Source organism: Arachis hypogaea, chromosome 2, assembly GCF_003086295.3.
Source record: "Arachis hypogaea cultivar Tifrunner chromosome 2, arahy.Tifrunner.gnm2.J5K5, whole genome shotgun sequence".
Taxonomy (NCBI): domain Eukaryota; kingdom Viridiplantae; phylum Streptophyta; class Magnoliopsida; order Fabales; family Fabaceae; genus Arachis; species Arachis hypogaea.
Window position 1 is genome coordinate 3,018,495 of NC_092037.1, and position 18,539 is coordinate 3,037,033.

Below are 18,539 nucleotides of genomic sequence, written 5' to 3' on the forward strand. Positions count from 1 at the left end.
TCTTTGATCGAAGATATTGCTTTCTCCTCATCCTTACTTGTCAAAATTTGATAGATCTAAGTGTTTCAAATAATTGTGTTTCTACATTTTCAAAATAGGCATCAAAATCACGTTATAAATCATATGTTGGAGGCACATCTTCTTGTCTTCCTTTCTTTGAAAGGATTGCTCTCCGCCTTTTTAATCTAGCAATTTTGGGTATTAACTCTTTCTGGCTGTCATTACCATTGTAAATCCTTTTACAACAAAGAGAATGAGACATGTCAAAAAATGATAATCCATTCCAAGTAACTGCACATGTGGAATAAAAATTTGAAAAAGAGGAACACATAAATGTAAATTGTGGAAGCACATTAATTTTGGTTGTGACTGTTAGATAGGACTGTTTAAAAAAAAGGAATACATAAACATGTGCTACTTACAATGAGTTCACAATTAAAATGTTATTATTTATAACAAATAAATAGGACTATTGAAAATGATATTGAACAACAGAATGAGAAGAGTAAACGGAAAAGTTGAAAATCTCTAGGAAGATACCTGGGACGAATTTTTTACGTTGGTGGCACCGAATGGTGACGTTGGTCTGAGACCCAAAATCGAGCTCCAGCAGAAAAACCGCAACAGGAGGAATGGAGTTTGCCCTGGTTTCTGCAATTTATGCAATGCGGCTCCGTCGGGGATGGACATTGCAATGGACAATTTGTTTCGAGGAAAAAACAATGGCTCATGGATCGGAAGTGGATGGAGAAAATAGGATCTTGGTACGGAAGAGGTGCCAAGAGAAAAAGGGTTTCGAGAAGTATGAGAAAGGTAATAAGCTCTTTGGTTTTCAGAGCTTTTTGGAAAAAGTTAAGTTGTTGGTTTTGTTTTTTGTGTTTTTTTTTTAATTTGAAAATAAAAGTTGATTTGGCAAGATTTGAGTGGTAAATTCTAAAATTTTGCCAAGTAAGCGATAGTGTTGACATGGTGTAAGTAGAAGAAAAGAAATAACTTAGAAGTAATGTGGGTAAACCTATGTATCTACTTTTATATATTAAGAATAGATACTTATAAAATTACTATTAAAGGATTTTAAATTGTCTTGAATATTCGATTTGTTAAAGCTAAATATTTATTCTTGTTAAGCTCATTTTAATATGCACACGAGACTATATATTTTTATGAGACTATATGTATTCTTGATGAAGCTTTATATTATTTTAAAACATTTAATTTTATTCAAATATGTATTTTTGAAGCATTGAAGTATTCGTTGATACTTATTTTGAAATTGTGAAATATGTTTGAAATGCCTTAAGATTGAGAAAATATGATTGAAAAAGAATTTGGATGAACAAGTATTATTTGATTTGATTTGATACCTCATATGTTTGAAAGACCGAAGAATTTGTTATATTTGAAATTATATATTTTTTTGAATTGGTTTGAGAGGCTTGTATCAGAAAATCGTAGTTAACGGCGGTTATGACGTTAATTTAGATGCATCTAACTCAGGCTCCAGCTAACAGGGGTGTTGCTAGCCTAACGTGTAGACCACACAAGAGAAAAGGGCTACCCATAGAGGTGGAGCCATCCAAGTGTGTACTTTTGATTTGATTTCTGTATGAGAACTCCCTTATTGATTCACTTATTTATATAATTAGAATAATGCTAGGGAACTAAAATAGTATTAACCAAAAACCAGCCAAAATACCTTTAGGTGAATCGATTCGACCAAAAAACTAGTGAACCGGATCCCAAACCAGATCGGTTCAACCGCTGACGTCAGCACACGCGCATCACTTTCATTTTAAAAAATTCTAGCATAAGCTCATGCTGGGGTTCAAACTTGAACCAATCAATTTATGTTAACTTTTGTATGACCCCGCAACCACTTGGACAAATTTGCCTTTTGTTTTACGTTGTATCTTTTAATAAATATATTACCAACTATTAAATATATCCTAATTAATAACTTATATATTAATATTTTTAGTCATGCAAATTTAAGACTTTTTTATTCTAATTAATAGTATTCATATTAATTTAATTTATTTTTTATTTTATATTTATTCTTGCTTAAATTAATTAATTTTTAATTATATATCATTATTAAAATAAAAATAAAAATTTGTTAAATATGTATAAATTAAAAAAATATAAACAAAAATTTTTTTATTAATCATAAAATATTTTTGTTATTGATAATTATATGACATTTATTAATTAATATTTTTCAACATATATTTGAATAATGTAATAAATACTAATTAATTAATGAATTAGAAAATAAGTTAATTTGATGTAAAAATTAAATTTTATATAATTATTTAATTATGACCGGGTCAACCGGTTGAACCTGTGACTCATCGGTTGAACCAGTAACCCAGTGACCCAATAACTTGGCCGGAGCGATTGCTAGTTCGGTTCTAATAACTATGTTAGAATGCTTCTTTTTCATACTAAATGGATGTTCTTTTATATATTTTTTGAATTTTTTTGTATTGCAAATGTGAATGTTTTTATAGGTTTTAATTAGGTTTACTTAATCAATTTTGAATTTTTTAAATTTTGAATTTAAAAAATTTAAAATTAATAATTAATATAAATTAATGTGGTTTTGTTTAGTTTTTTGCTAGTAACCTCTTGGTTCCATATACTTTTTCTATAAATTATTATCTTCTAACTAAAATTAGGTTTATATGGTCTCATGTGAATTATAGATGTACTGTCTAATCACTGGGTTGCAAAAATTACTCCGTTTTTTCTAAAAATATTTTTCAAGAATAAATATTTGATTATGTGAGCTTTTCTATTCAAGAGTAAATATCTATAATGGGTATCTATTCGTTGTTGAGTTCTTAGACATCATTTGCTCTATATGTCAGGCAAGATCCATTCATATTTATTTTATTTTTTGTTTGTTAAAAATATGTAATTATTCATTTTAGACATTGTAAATTTTGTTTAAAATATTTATAATTTTTTTATTTCACTTATATTTGAGTCGGTTAGGCTTGGTTGAGGATTATTTTTCTGACCGCTGATCATGGCTCATTTTCGACGTGACAGTGACAAAAAAATAGTCTCAATAGATAGTAATGACAAAATGACTAAAAAATATATTCTATTTGACAAAATGATTCAAGTGCTAATTTGCTAACGGAGTTGCCTACATGACAAATTAGTTGTTGACTAGGAATATCATTTCTCTAGTAAAAAAGAAAAAAATATTATTTATACATGTGAATACTGAATATATATTTCACACTCTTCCATCACATTTAAATTTAATAATCATTTCAATTATTTGCTTATTAAATGTTTAAACTATTTATTATAGAATTAAAATAGTAGAGACCCGTACTAGCTATTAGCTGGGTTGTGCAAAAAGTCTTAAATCTTCATCAACTTGCAATTTTAATTTGTTGCATCTCACGGAATTAAAAACACAGAAGAGTAACCTTCAAGGCAGGTACCACTTAGAGTCAATGTCAACATATTTTAACCTCACACTATCCATTATTGTTATTAATAATAATATGCATTGATATCATATGATGATTATCCTACTTTAAATTATATAGTTAACTAATTTCCATAAAGACTAGTTTCGGTTGGTCACTTGGTCACCCTTTTGCTATTTGAATATTGTGTTTCAACTTTCAAAGAATATAAAAATTAGGAACGTGTTTTTGGTGAGGAACCATCGTGATATCTCGCTATATACCTTTTATTATTGTTGAATACCTTGCAAGCATTATTGCAATATTGCTCTCTCTTCCTTACATTCTGAGAATCCAATCACTCACTGATTCATTTGCTGTTGTTGTGATCTGTATCATATCATGGCTGAAGCACTTGTTGTTGGAGCTTTACTTTCTGGCTTCGCCAATGTTGTTCTTGACAGGCTCATTTCACCTGAGTTTGTTAACTTGGTGGTGGGCAGGAAGCTGGACCGGAAGTTGGTTGAGAGGCTCAAGGCTGCTCTCTTGGCTGCTGAAGCTCTGGTTGCTGACGCCGAGCAGAAGCAGTTTGGAAACGATCGTGTGAGCAAATGGCTTGATAGTCTCAGGGATGCTCTCTACACTGCTGATGACTTACTGGACCGTGTCTTCATCAAAGCTGAAATTCGCAACAAGGTACGCACTCATCTTCCTAGCTTCCTTAATTTGTCTGATAGGAAGATGGTGACTAAGATAGAAGAGGTGGTTAAAACAATAGAAGATCTTGAGAAACTCAACGATACCCTTGGTCTTGAAAAGATTCCAACGAGTAGCTCCTCATGGAGACCTCCATCCACTTCTCTTGTAAAGGGGAATGTGTATGGCAGGGATGGTGATCAACAGGCACTAATCAAGATGCTCAATGACAACAATGATCATACCTTGTCCGTCAGCTCTATTGTTGGTATGGGCGGGGTTGGTAAAACTACTTTAGCACAATGGCTGTACAACAATAAGGATTTGATGGACGGGGTTGATCTGAAAGTATGGATTTGTGTTTCTGAAAATTTTGATGTTGTTGAGACTACTAAGAATGTTATAAAGGGGATCTCTTCAGGTGCTTGTAGTCTTGACAGCTTTGATTTACTTCAACAAGATTTGAAGGAAAAACTGTCAGAAAAGAAGTTCTTCATTGTTTTGGACGATGTTTGGAGTGAAGATGTTGACAAGTGGAATAGTTTTGTCACCCCTTTTCAACATGGGAGAAAAGGAAGCACTATTCTTCTAACTACCCGCAAGGAAAATGTTGGTCGAGTAGTTCAACACTATAACTCCTACACTCTCAAGGAACTGTCAGAAGACTATTGTTGGTCTATTTTTGCGGATAATGCATCCTTTCCTGAATCAAATGGGAGCTTGGAACTGGAAGGAATAGGTAGAAAGATTGTCAAGAGGTGTGATGGTTTGCCATTAGCTGCAGAAACACTTGGACGCTTGTTGCGCTCAGAGCGTCGTGTTGAAGAATGGAATAAAATACTATCAAATGACATTTGGGAATTTCCTATGTCAAATAGTAAAATTGTTCCTGCATTGTTAATAAGTTACTATCATCTTCCTGAACATTTAAAACGCTGCTTTGTTTATTGTTCGTTGTATCCCAAAGATTATCAATTTGATAAAGATGAATTAATCTTGCTATGGATGGCTGAAAATCTTTTGCGACCTCCAAAGAGGGGAGAGACTTTAGAAGAAGTTGGTCGAGAGTGTTTTGATGATTTGGTTTCAAGACTATTTTTCAAGCAGGGCGAGGACTATTTTAGGAAGTATTTTGTGATGCATGATCTCATGCATGACTTGGCAACTTCTCTTGCTGGAAATCTTTATTGTAAATTCTCAGAAGAACTTGGTGAAAAGGAAGAGATGAGTATTCTAACTCGTCATTTGTCATATGGTGATTCAATCCCTGAGAAAATATGCTCCTCTAATAAAATAGAATCTTTGAGGACATTGTTGTATCTTGAACATGGAGCTTCTGCCAGTAAAGGACCTGCAACGTTACCAGGTGACATATTGTCAAAGAATAAATATTTGAGAGTTTTGTCCTTTGGTAGACTCAATATATTTCCTGATTCAATAGCTAAAAAATTGATCCAATTGCGCTATTTGGATCTCTCTTGGAGTGATATTGTGGTATTGCCCGAGTCATTGTGCAAGTTGTGTAATTTACAAACATTAAAGCTAGAATATTGTTTTAAGCTGACTATGCTGCCCAATGGCATGTATAAGCTTGTGAATTTGCGGCATCTTGATATAAGGGGTACTCCTCTGAAAGAAATGCCAAAAGGAATGGGTAAATTAGAACAGTTGCACATTTTAAGCAACTTCGTGGTGGGAAAGCAAGAAGACAATAGAATCGAAGAGTTAGGAGGGCTTTTAAATATTCATGGATCACTTGAGATTGAGAATTTGGAGAATGTGATTGATGCCAATCAGGCAAGGAGTGCAAGGTTAATAGATAAGAAGCACATTGAGTACTTATCGTTGAAATGGTCTGTGTCTCCAGGTGCACATACTGATGAAGAAGATATACTTGGGGGCTTGCAACCACACACTGGCTTGAAAAAGTTGAGTGTTGAGGGATACAAAGGTAAAATATTTCCAGACTGGATTGGGCATTCCTTGTACCAAAACATGACAAGTGTATCTCTAGATTATTGCTGGAATTGCTGCGTGCTGCCTTCACTTGGACAGCTGCCATCTCTCAAGTCCCTGAGCATCAGAAGAATTGAGGAGGTGCAGAGCATTGGCAAGGAATTTTACAAGAATGAAGGCCATCAACATTCTTCGCCTATTGCACCGTTTCCCTCACTGGAGCGTTTGGAGTTTTATAACATGCCATGTTGGGAGGAGTGGCACTTACCTGACTCAGAAGCCTTTCCTCAGCTTAAGAGCCTTCAAATAACATATTGTGGAAAGTTAAAGGGAGATATGGTTAATCAGGTATTAATGAGAATCGTTTCTTCCTCATCGGATGTTTCCAAAGTGCGCCAACTGGAAATACAAGAACAGCGTGAATCATGGGGGAATAAAGAGATGAGACTCGATGGGGATAGGTTATCAATTAGTGGATTTGAATGTGTGGTGGAGTGTGCATTTAAGGCAAGGATCATCCACCATCTAACTTCCCTCCAAGAAATACAAATCTCATGGTGTTCATCTGTTGTATCCTTGGGGGGCAATTGTTTACCGAAATCTTTGCAAAAGCTCAAAATCTTTAATTGCCGCCAAATTGAATTACTCCAGCAACAACACAAGTATGATTTGGTACATCTACAAATAGAATTCAGTTGTGATTCACTGACCTCATTGTCGTTGGATGCCTTTCCCAATCTCAAGAATCTCGAGATAAGATGGTGTTCAAATCTGGAATCAGTTTCAATGTCAGAGTCACCACACGCTTCTCTTCAACGTCTCTCCATCAAGTGGTGCGACAAATTTGTGTCATTTCCGGAAGAAGGACTGGCTACGCCCAACTTGACTCATCTCGATGTTAGCAGGTGCTCGAAGTTGGATGCATTGCCACGTGGCATGAATACTCTTCTCACAAATTTACACACTCTGAAAATACAAGGTTGCCGAAACATTTGTAGGTGGCCAGAGGGTGGTTTGCCGCCTAACCTGAAAGAGCTGAGGGTAGGAAAATGCGAGGAACAAGTGAAGGGTCTATCATGGTTGGGCAACTTGGACAACCTCACTCATCTTTTCATTGATGGTTCTAACTTTGAGAGCATAATAAAATCATACCCAGAGGTGGGTTGGCTGCCTCGCCTTCCCTCCCTTACCACTCTGAAGATAAGCTGCTTTGATAATCTGGAGACATTGGAGTGCAGCGAGCTTCTCCGCCTCACCTCCCTCCAACAATTACACATTTCAAACTGTTATATGCTGGAGAATATGGAAGGAGAAAAGCTGCCTCCCTCTCTCTTACTCCTGGGAATTTACGACTGTGGTTTGCTGGGCAAAAAATGCAAGGGCCAGCGTCAACAAATTTGGTCCAAAATTTCCCACATCCCCACCATTGAAGTCGATGACAACCAAATTTTCTGAGTAGAGATTTCTAAGCAGGTAATTCTCTAACCTTCGTGTTTCTCATGCTACCACAATGAAATTCACACATGCATAAATTTCCTTTTCCTTCAAGTTCATTTTTTTCTCTTTCTTTAAACAACATTAAACACTTGAACTCATATGCCAACTGGAAAATTTGCATTCTTTTCTTTCATTTATCGGGAAAGCTCTCAGTTTGCAGTTGTAGTTAAAGAAATATCCTTTCTTACTCTGGGAAACAGTCATTGTTATCTGTAATACTTGTTAACTCTCATATTTTATTCAAAAAATCGCATTTAAAAAAAAATCGTATTTTTTGTGTATCCAACAGTTGGGTGTATTTTTAAACAAATGGATGTATCAAATTTAATATTTTTACAATCTTCTGCAGGTAGCATGTGCACATATCGAGATGTAATCCTATACATTGGCTATACATCATTTAATTCTAAGTTCATTTGAGGTGGTAATTAAGCTGGATTCATGTATTGGGAAACAGAAACTCTGTGTTTTCTGATTTTGGCTTCAAGTTATTGTGGCACTCATTATTGAAAAGCTTTGATTGTTGTTGGTATATTTCTCTATTCCCCTCTATAATTTTCTTTCTTTTTTGCTTTTTGCACAGAGAAAAAATAAATCATAACTTGATTTGTGGAAAGAAAAGAGTTATAAAATTGTGTTTCTGTCTTTGTCAATTCTTTATGATCATGGAGTTGCTGTTGTTGCAAGTTTCATGTAGGATAGTGAAAGGAATCAGCATGCATAAAGTGTATAAGTTTTTTGCCCATAGATTGAATCTTACATAAAATAAATAGTAGTAGATATGCCTATAATAAGCTAATTTCTAATACCATGAAAAGGTCCTGTAATAATAACTATTTCTTTCTTTTTGGATTTGGGCACGTTATCAAACAGATTTCCCAAGGTGATGAAGGTATGTAGCTAAGGCGGTCAAGACTCAAAGAATATGCTTTCCACATTTAAAGATGACAATCCTGTACCTGAAATAGTCATTAGAAGGAGAAGTTATAGTGATGCCATCAGACAACAATTTTATTCCTGTCAACTTCACTCAATGGTGAGTGCAGTTTGTACATATATCAAACCAATGAGTGTCATTTCTTTTCACCATTGACTCTAAAATCAAACCAATTATCCAACATTGTGTTCATGAGGTTTTGACATGATTGTGTGTGTGGCTTTTTGTGATGACAAACACTTCAAGTCTTGAAATATTTTTTAATTTGTGTTTCAGGAAGTACATATTCAGGTTTGGTAACCATATCTAAATTATCTTCATTCAATCCAAAGTTCATCAAGAGAGGTGCTCTGTAATTTTAGCTTCAGGTTGGTATAGTTACTTCTTTCCTCCGTACAATTTACTTTTCCTATTATTGTTGGAGTAAGAAAAAAAGATGATGATGATAGCTTGGTTTGAGAAGGAATTAGTTATATGTAGTTCAGGGAAAGATGGTATTTCTACCTTTTCCATGTTTAATGTATATACTAAATGCACTATAAATATCAACTTAATTTTGGTTCTTCAACTGCTCCCAAAGCTGTTACAATGCCAAAACCGCAAATGAGTGGTGGAGCTTGTAAATTTAAACAAAAAGATGTATCATATCTAATTTATTCAAGTTTATTACATGAATTTATAAAGACATCTGTAATGTCATTATTCATTAATAAAATCTGTTATCAAAGACAATCTTGATAAACTTTCTCCTTGTTGAAAAAAAATTATTAAGTCTGGGCTTTGAGTGTTTGATGGCTAGTCGATTCTGCTGAGAATGTCGAGCTTACTAGCTCTGCTTTTGAAAATTATGTGAGTTCTTAAATTTTACATCTAGTCTAATAATTGACTGCTTTTTGTTCAAACATTTCATGAGCAGGATCATACTTACTAAATTGACAATTTTAAATTTTACGATTTGTTATGATACTCGAATAATATGCACTTTGGTATGGATTAATTTTGACAAAATGGACCTCAATTTTCATTAACATATTGTTACTGGAATGATATCTTTTTTTTTTCTTTTTGGGTTGATTATGCAGTCACTATAAATCTGCAGTTGGGGAGTGGTTCAATCTTGGATTGGGCTAAAATTTTGACAGCAAGTTCTAGATGTACTTTTTCATTCTGAATGGTTGGACGATTAAGATAAGATTTGGAGGGTGAGATATGGCTTGCATGCGCAAAGTAGCTCTGGTTTTGTGAATTTTTCATCTTTTTCGTTTTAGTGTTTGGTTGTTTTGACTTACTGTAAACATGATTTGTGCACTTATTTAGGCTTCTCTTGTATCCTTACTTGATTATAGTGGTACTTTGTTTTTTGTCTCAATGATCCGTGGTTTTTATCTCTCACATTAAGAGAGTTTTCCACGTTAAAATTTTGGTGTTCTGTCCCTATTTTTATTTTTCTGGTTTCTGTTGTTCTATCGCTGCCACTGTTTTGTGTATTGATATGCCAATTATTCTCTAAAACAGCTATTCCAATTGACGAGGTATTTGCCAAATCAATGTTTTTTCTGTTTCTAAAATTTAAAATTTTTGCTTTCTAAATTGTAATATTTGGCATCTGTGTCCTTTTGCAACAGAAAAAGTACTTCTTTTTCAAAAAGGAAAAGTATATGGAACCAAAAGGTTACCAGCAAAAAACTAAACAAAATCACATTAATTTATATTAATAATTAATTTTAAATTTTTTAAATTCAAAATTTAAAATTGATTAAGTAAACCTAATTAAAACCTATAAAAATCTTCCTCCTTTCTTTCACATTAACCTACCCACCTCCAACAATCACACACAGATCCCTCTCTCTCTCTCACCGTCAGACCCTCTCCGCCTCCCCACCGCGACCCACTCCTCTTTTATCACCGACATTTGATTCGTCGGATTCGCCACCGTCGACAAGAATCCATACTCAACACGTGGATTAGACAAGTTTTGGAAACTTCTAGCTGAACTCGATGAGAGAAGGAAGAAGGTTTATTCCAAGTCGTTCGATTCGCGTATTCCGACAATGATGATTTCGTCCCCATCGTCATTATGATATTGATTTTGGTGTTCTTGACGGTGTTTGGTAGATCGGTGGCGACACTTTGTACGTGTGTTTTGTGGTATGTAATTTTAGTGATGAGTGATAACTCTTTTTCTTCTTCTTCAAGTTCAAAGCCAATAAGAAAAACCGTGAGGAATACAAATAAAAAAGAGAGTAAAGCTAGGGAACCAAAAGCATATCAGCCAAAACCCAACCAAATAGCTTTGGATGAATTCAAAATCTCTACGAGTTAATATATATGGATGTTTCTTCTACTAAGTATCAAAATGTTTCTTTTTCATATTAAATGGATGTTCTTTTATATATTTTTTGAATTTTTTTGTATTGCAAATGTGAATGTCTCTATTTTTTTAATTTTATATATATTTAATTATTTTTGTTAAAATATAATTAGATGTTTCTTTTGTTAAGTATTAGGATGTTTTTTTCATATTAAATGAATGTTTTTTTTATATTTTTGTAATTGTTCAAGGACTTCTTTTAGCTAAGATCAAGTATGTAGTTTATCAAAACGGTACCTAATATCCCAAAACAATTGCGTACAAGGTAGAATCTCTTCATACAATGTGATGAAATCCCAGAAAAGAGTGTGTCCAAACACAAAAGAACGCATTCAATAGAAGAGAACTAGATCATAACAGTCAAGAAACTCCTAGAAGAACATAAAGAACCAAAAGAAATATGAATACAACCTCCCACATCACTGTCAACATCTATACCCTTTAACTACTAATATAATAACTATTCCTAGACCCTAATAAAAACAAAACCCAGTACACACGGATTCCAGCCCCTTCTCACTTGAAGTCGCATTGCATTCTACTTATCACCAAACATGTAATGCTTCACATAAAACCTTGAACGCCACAGCCTCCCTTCAGCAATAACCATTAATAGTATCCATGCCACGTCCTATGATATATCTGAAAATCACACTCTTCTACCATGATTATCCATTCCTTACGTTCCACAACATCTCTTTACGGTGGCGAATCCGACAAGTCAGATGTCGGTGATAGAAGAGGAGTGGATCGCAGTGGGGAGGTGGAGAGGGCCTGACGGTAAGAGAGAGGGGTCTGTGTGTGTGATTGTTAGAGGTGGGTAGGTTAATGTGAGAGAGAAGAGGAAGATTTTTATAGGTTTTAATTAGGTTTATTTAATCAATTTAAAAATTTAAAAATTTTGAATTTAAAAAATTTAAAATTAATTAATTATTAATATAAATTAATGTAGTTTTGTTTAGTTTTTGGCTGATAAACTTTTTGGTTCCTTATACTTTTTCATATAATAAGGATTTAACTAACTTTTGCCCTAAGGGCACATTTTAAAAATACAATAATAGAAACTTTTAACATTTTAGATGTATTCAATGCATTGAAATCGTAAAAAAAGTTTATTTTTGTAATAACTTTTATAAAGCATTTCCTTGTATGGTATGCTTAACCTATTCCCTTAGGGCACAAGTTAGCAAAACCCATATATTATGAATTGAATTTTATCAGATTTTTAACACAGGACTTGAAAAATGATATGGAAAGTAGGAAATAGTAAAGATAACATGTCAGTGATGATTCAAAATTTATTATCAACTGTTAAGCTTGTCATGTTATGTGACTTTGATGTCAAAAGCTTTAGGGTCCAAGTTTTTCTGCTTCTAAAAGAATATATATGGCAAGTATCACCTTCAGGATTTGATGGGTCTAACATCTCGGTTCATAACCCCTTTAATGTGTCCTGTTTGAATAAAGATCAAGTATGACACAAGTTTGAAGAGAGCATGTCTTTGTATGAAGGTGGCTACCGTGCTTGTGGATTCTGCTTGTGGCTATCAAGCTTACTACCATAGCTTTGAAAATCTTGAGATTTCTTAAACCTCACATCTAGTCTAACAATGGATACTGTTCAAACAATTTTGTGATCATATTCCTGTTTACTTGGTGTGTTCAAATATTCATGTAGAAGGAATCCACAAAAATAAGAATTTGCTTTCAAAACTAAAAGGCTATAAAGTATTGCTGTCAAATTATTTTCTGTTGATTAAAACATGCACTTATTTGACAGTTAGCAAGTTAAATAAATAGTAGATGCATATACTAACTCTTTCTACAAATATATGAAAGCTGTGATTCACTAACCTCATTGTCGTTGGATGCCTTTCCCAATCTCCAGAATCTGGAGATATTCAGGTGTTCAAATCTGGAATCAGTTTCAATGTCAGAGCCACCACACACTGCTCTTCAACGTCTCACCATCAGTCAATGCTCCAAATTTGTGTCATTGCCATTTGACATGAATAGTCTTCTCCCAAATTTACACACTCTCAAAATACAAGGTTGCCCAAACATTTGTAGGTGGCCAGAGGGTGGTTTGCCGGCTAACCTGAAAAAGCTTAGTGTAGGAGAATGCGAGGAACAAGTGAGGGGTGTATCATGGTTGGGCAACTTGGACAACCTCACTCATCTCTCCATTTATGGTGATGGCAGTGAGAGCATAATAAAGTCATACCCAGAGGTGGGTTGGCTGCCTCGCCTTCCCTCCCTTACCACTCTACATATCCAAGACTTTGATAATCTGGAGACATTGAAGTGCAACGAGCTTCTCTGCCTCACCTCCCTCCAACAACTACACATTTCATTCTGTCACAAGCTGAAGAATATGGAAGGAGAAAAGCTGCCTCCCTCTCTCTTACTACTTCAACTTGATTTCTGTCATTTGATGGGCGAACACTGCGAGAACAAGCATCAACAAATTTGGTCCAAAATTTCCCACATCCCCACCACACACTGATTCATTTGCTGTTGTTGTGATCTGTATCATATCATGGCTGAAGCACTTGTTGTTGGAGCTTTAGTTTCTGGCTCCATCAACCTTGTTCTTAACAGGCTCATTTCACCTGAGTTTGTCAACTCGGTGGTGAGCAAGAAGCTGGACCGAAAGTTGGTTGAGAGGCTCAAGGCTGCTCTCTTGGCTGCAGGAGCTCTGGCCGCTGACGCCGAGCAGAAGCAGTTTGGAAACGATCGTGTGAGGAAATGGCTTGATAGTCTCAGGGATGCTCTCTACACTGCTGATGACTTGCTGGACCGTGTCTTCATCAAAGCTGAAATTCGCAAAAAGGTACGCGTTCGCCTTCCTCTCCGCCTTGATTTATCTGTTAGTAAGATGGTGACTAAGATAAACGAGGTGATTAAAAGAATAGAAGATCTTCAGAAACTTAAAGATAGCCTTGGTCTCAAAGAGATTCCAACGGGTAGCTCCTCATGGAGAACTCCATCCACTTCCCTTGAAAGGGGGACTGTCTACGGCAGGGATGGTGATCAACAGGCACTAATCCAGATGCTCAATGACAACAATCATCATAGCTTGTCCGTCATCTCTATTGTTGGTATGGGCGGGGTTGGTAAAACTACTTTAGCACAATGCCTCTACAACAACAAGGATTTGATGGACGGGATTGATCTGAAAGCATGGATTTGTGTTTCTGAAAATTTTGATGTTGTTGAGACTACTAAGAATGTTATAAAGGGGATCTCTTCAGGTGTTTGTAGTCTTGACAGCTTCGATTTACTTCAACAAGATTTGAAAAAAAACTGTCAGAAAAGAAGTTTTTCGTTGTTTTGGATGATGTTTGGAGTGAAGATGCTGACAAGTGGAATAGTTTTATCAGCCCTTTCCAACATGGGACAAAGGGAAGCACTATTCTCCTAACTACCCGCAATGAAAATGTAGGTCGACTAGTCCAACACTATAACTCTTACACTCTCAAGGAACTGTCAGACGATTATTGTTGGTCTATTTTTGCGGAGAATGCATCCTTTCATGAATCAAATGGGAGCTCAGAACTGGAAGGAATAGGTAGAAAGATTGTCGAAAGGTGTGATGGCTTGCCGTTAGCTGCAGAAACACTTGGACGCTTGTTGCACTTAAGAGTGTCGTGTTGATGAATGGAATAAAATACTATCGAGTGACATTTGGGAATTTACTATGACAGACAGTAAGATCGTTCCTGCATTGTTAATAAGTTACTATCATCTGCCTGCTCATTTAAAACACTGCTTTATTTATTGTTCATTGTATCCCAAAGATCATAAACTTGATAAAGATAAATTAATTTTGCTGTGGATGGCTGAAGATCTTTTACGACCACCAAAGAAGGGAGAGACTTTAGAAGAAATTGGTTGCGAGTGTTTTGATCACTTGGCTTCAAGACTATTTTTCAAGCAGGTCGAGAATGATGACGAGAAGTATTTTGTGATGCATGATCTCATGCATGACTTGGCAACTTCTCTTGCTGGAGATCTTTATTGTAGGTTTGGTAAAAAGGAAGAGATGAGTATTCTAACTCGTCATTTGTCATTCCGTAATTCAATACCTAAGAAAACATGCTCCTCTAATAAAATAGAATCTTTGAGGACATTGTTGTATCTTGAAGATGGAGCTGGTTTCTGGAAAGTAGGCGCAACATTACCATGTGACATGTTGTCAAAGAATAAATACTTGAGAGTTTTATCCTTTGATACACGCAATATATTTCCTAATTCAATAGCTAAAAAATTGATCCAATTGCGCTATTTGGATCTCTCTTGGAGTGATATTGTGGTATTGCCCGAGTCATTGTGCAAGTTGTGTAATTTACAAACATTAAAGCTAGAATATTGTCTTAGGCTGACTATGCTGCCCAATGGCATGTATAATCTTGTGAATTTGCGGCATCTTAATATAAGGGATACACCTCTGAAAAAAAATGCCAAAAGGAATGGGCAAATTAAAACAGTTGCACTTTTTAAGCAAGTTTGTGGTGGGAAAGCAAGAATACAATGGAATGGAAGAGTTAGGAGGGCTTTTAAATCTTCATGGATCACCTGAGATTGAGAAATTGGAGAATGTGGTTGATGCCAATGAGGCAAGGAGTGCAAGAATAATAGATAAGAAGCACATTGAGGAGTTATTGTTAAAATGGTCTGTGTCTTCAGGTGATGATATGGTTTTAAACACACATACTGATGAAGAAGATATACTTGGGGGCTTGCAACCACACACTCAGTGGCGGAGCTTCACTCAGACAAGGGGGGCCATGGCCCCCCCAAATTTTTTATAAAAAAATTAGTAATACTTTATCAAAAATGAAAAATAGTTTAATTGGTTTAAATGCTTTACTATAATTTGAAGTATCCAAGTTCAATTCCCATCTCATACATTTATTGTATAATAATTTTTAGTGAGTGGGTCTTTGTTAACTTCACAACACATCAAAATTAAAAGATAAAATCAAATCAAATCAAAAAAATTATCTTACAAAAAAAATAAGAATAACAAAAATCATCTAATAATCAAATCAAATACTGCCTTGGTTTGCTTCAAATAACACTCTCTTTACCTTTGAGTTTAAACATAAAAAATTAGGTATTTTTATTTATTTAATTTAATATTTATTTAATTTAATTTTTTATATGATAAAAGTATTATAATATTTAATAAGTATTGATATTATTGTATTTTGATAAATTCATAAAAAAATTCAATAAATATTATAAATTTTAATATTTATTCTTCTAACTTTTTTTTATATATTTTACAGAATATATATTCAAATTTTTATACAAAATAATGATGAAAAATCAAAGAATTGATGCATTTTTTAAGAGGAAAGCTAATATTCAAGAAGGGGAACATATAACTTCTACAATATCAACACCTGTAGATAGTTCTTCTACTATAATGAATCACGAAGAAAGTGAGATACAACCTTCAAAAGTTCAAAGAGTTGCATCTGATGAGTTTGACCTTAATTCTTTAGAACGAGACCCTGGAAAACGGCTTCAAATTTGGCAATATCACCCAAACCAGAGAGATGAGGTTAGACGAGCTTATCTTAAATGGGGTCCATATCAAAAGCATCTTGACAATTATCCTCTATCTGATATGAAGCATCCAAGACGATTTCAATATGCTTGGTTTGGTATTTTTCCTTCATGGTTAGAGTATTCACCTTCTGAAGATGCTGCATATTGTTTATTTTGTTATTTGGTTAGCAAAAAACTCAGTGGACGTAATGGATCAGATATTTTTATTAGTAAAGGGTTTAGAAATTGGAAAAAAGTTAATGATGGAAAGAATTGTGCTTTTCTTAAACATATTGGAGATCCTTGCTCACCACACAATAATGCAGTTGGAGCATGTCTAGATTTATTGAATCAGGCAAGTCACATCCAAAATGTAATTGAGGATCATACTTCTGAGAAAATTCAAAAGAATCGATTGCGTCTAAAATCCTCCATTGATGCAACCCGTTGGCTTACATTTCAAGCTTGTGCTTTCAGAGGCCATGATGAGACTCCAGAATAAAAAAATCGAGGTAATTTTCTTGAAATGATAAAACTCATAGCATCTTACAATGATGAAGTTGCAAGAACTGTGTTAGAAAATGCTCCATATAATGCTAAATATACTTCACATCAAATTCAAAAAGAAATCTTGCATATACTCTCAAACAAGGTGAGAAAGCATATTTGTGAAGAAATTGGAGATTCCAAGTTTTGCATTGTAGTAGATGAAGCTCGTGATGAATCCAAAAGAGAACAAATGGCACTTGTTTTGAGATTTGTTGATATACATGGTTTTATTCAAGAGCGTTTTCTTGATCTTGTACATGTCAAAGATACTACATCATTAACTCTAAAACAAGAATTGTGCGGTATTCTTTCTCGACATGATCTTGATGTCTCTAATATTCGTGGTCAAGGATATGATGGCGCCAGCAACATGAGAGGAGAATGGAATGGGTTACAAGCATTATTCTTAAAAGATTGTCCTTATGCTTACTATATCCACTGTTTTGCTCACCGATTACAACTTGCATTAGTTGCTGCATCAAGAGAAGTTATTCCTGTGCATCAGTTTTTTTCAAAATTGACTTTCATCGTCAACATCATTTGTTCTTCTAGTAAGCGACATGATGAGTTACATGCTGCCAAGACAGATGAAATTGTCCATTTATTAGAGATTGATGAACTTGAAACTGGTAAAGGGGCAAATCAAATTGGTACTTTGAAACGAGCAGGTGATACTCGATGGAGTTCTCATTTCTCTTCTGTTTGCAGTTTGATAAATATGTATGGTGCAACGTTGACTGTTTTACAAAAGATTATTGCTGATGGATCAACTTATTCTCAGCGTGGTGATGCAGATAGTGCTTACAATACCCTAACCTCATTTGAGTTTGTATTGATCTTGCATTTGATGAAAGATATGATGGGAATAACTGATATTCTTTGTCAAGCTTTACAAAAGCAGTCTCAAGACATATTTAATACTGTGCAACTAGTTCATTCTACAAAAACACTTATCCAAAACATGAGAGATGACAGATGGGAGGAATTATTAAAAAATGTGAAATCATTTTGTGAGCAACATGATATTCTAATTCCTGATTTAACTGCTTCTTATGTTGCAAGGCAAGGACGCTCGCGTCACCAAAAAGATCATATTACAGTTGAGCATTATTTTAGAGTGGAGATATTTTTAGTCACAATTGATAAGCAATTACAAGAGTTAAATAGCAGATTTAATGATCAAGCAATGGATCTACTAAGTCTGAGCTCTACTCTCATGCCTAAGGATGCTTACAAAAATTTTGACATTGCTAAAATTTCTACTCTTGTTGATAGCTACTATCCCGAAGACTTTACTGAACAAGAGAAGATTAATTTGCCTTTTTCAGCTTCAACATTTTATTCTTGATGTTCGTCAGCATCCAGAAATAAAGAATTTGTCAACTATTCATGAACTGTGTAGATGTTTAGCAGAAACAAAAAGTCAAAAGTGTATTACTTGATTGATAGATTGATTCGTCTGATATTAACTCTTCCAGTTTCTACGCTACTACAGAGCGATCATTTTCAGCAATGAAAATAATAAAGATAAGGTTAAGAAACAAGA

At 34.6% G+C, this 18,539-nt stretch overlaps 3 protein-coding genes across 3 annotated transcripts; all 3 read left to right on the forward strand.

Moving 5' to 3' along the window:
- Positions 1–3,613: 3,613 nt before the first annotated feature.
- LOC112733087 (putative disease resistance RPP13-like protein 1) lies at positions 3,614–9,932 on the forward strand. Its single transcript, XM_025781957.2, has 5 exons — positions 3,614–7,553; positions 7,927–8,106; positions 8,451–8,613; positions 8,791–8,882; positions 9,597–9,932. The coding sequence occupies exon 1, from the start codon at positions 3,831–3,833 to the stop codon at positions 7,533–7,535; it is 3,705 nt and encodes a 1,234-aa protein (XP_025637742.1). The 5' UTR covers positions 3,614–3,830; the 3' UTR covers positions 7,536–7,553; positions 7,927–8,106; positions 8,451–8,613; positions 8,791–8,882; positions 9,597–9,932.
- Positions 9,933–13,424: 3,492 nt separating this feature from the next.
- LOC140180909 (putative disease resistance RPP13-like protein 1) lies at positions 13,425–14,542 on the forward strand. Its single transcript, XM_072222573.1, has 2 exons — positions 13,425–14,139; positions 14,199–14,542. The coding sequence occupies exons 1-2, from the start codon at positions 13,425–13,427 to the stop codon at positions 14,540–14,542; spliced, it is 1,059 nt and encodes a 352-aa protein (XP_072078674.1).
- A 2,428-nt stretch (positions 14,543–16,970) lies between these two features.
- Positions 16,971–18,341, forward strand: LOC112717937 (uncharacterized). Its single transcript, XM_029294026.1, has one exon. It carries the CDS (start codon positions 16,971–16,973, stop codon positions 18,339–18,341), a length of 1,371 nt encoding a protein of 456 aa, XP_029149859.1.
- The last annotated feature ends 198 nt before the right edge of the window (positions 18,342–18,539 follow it).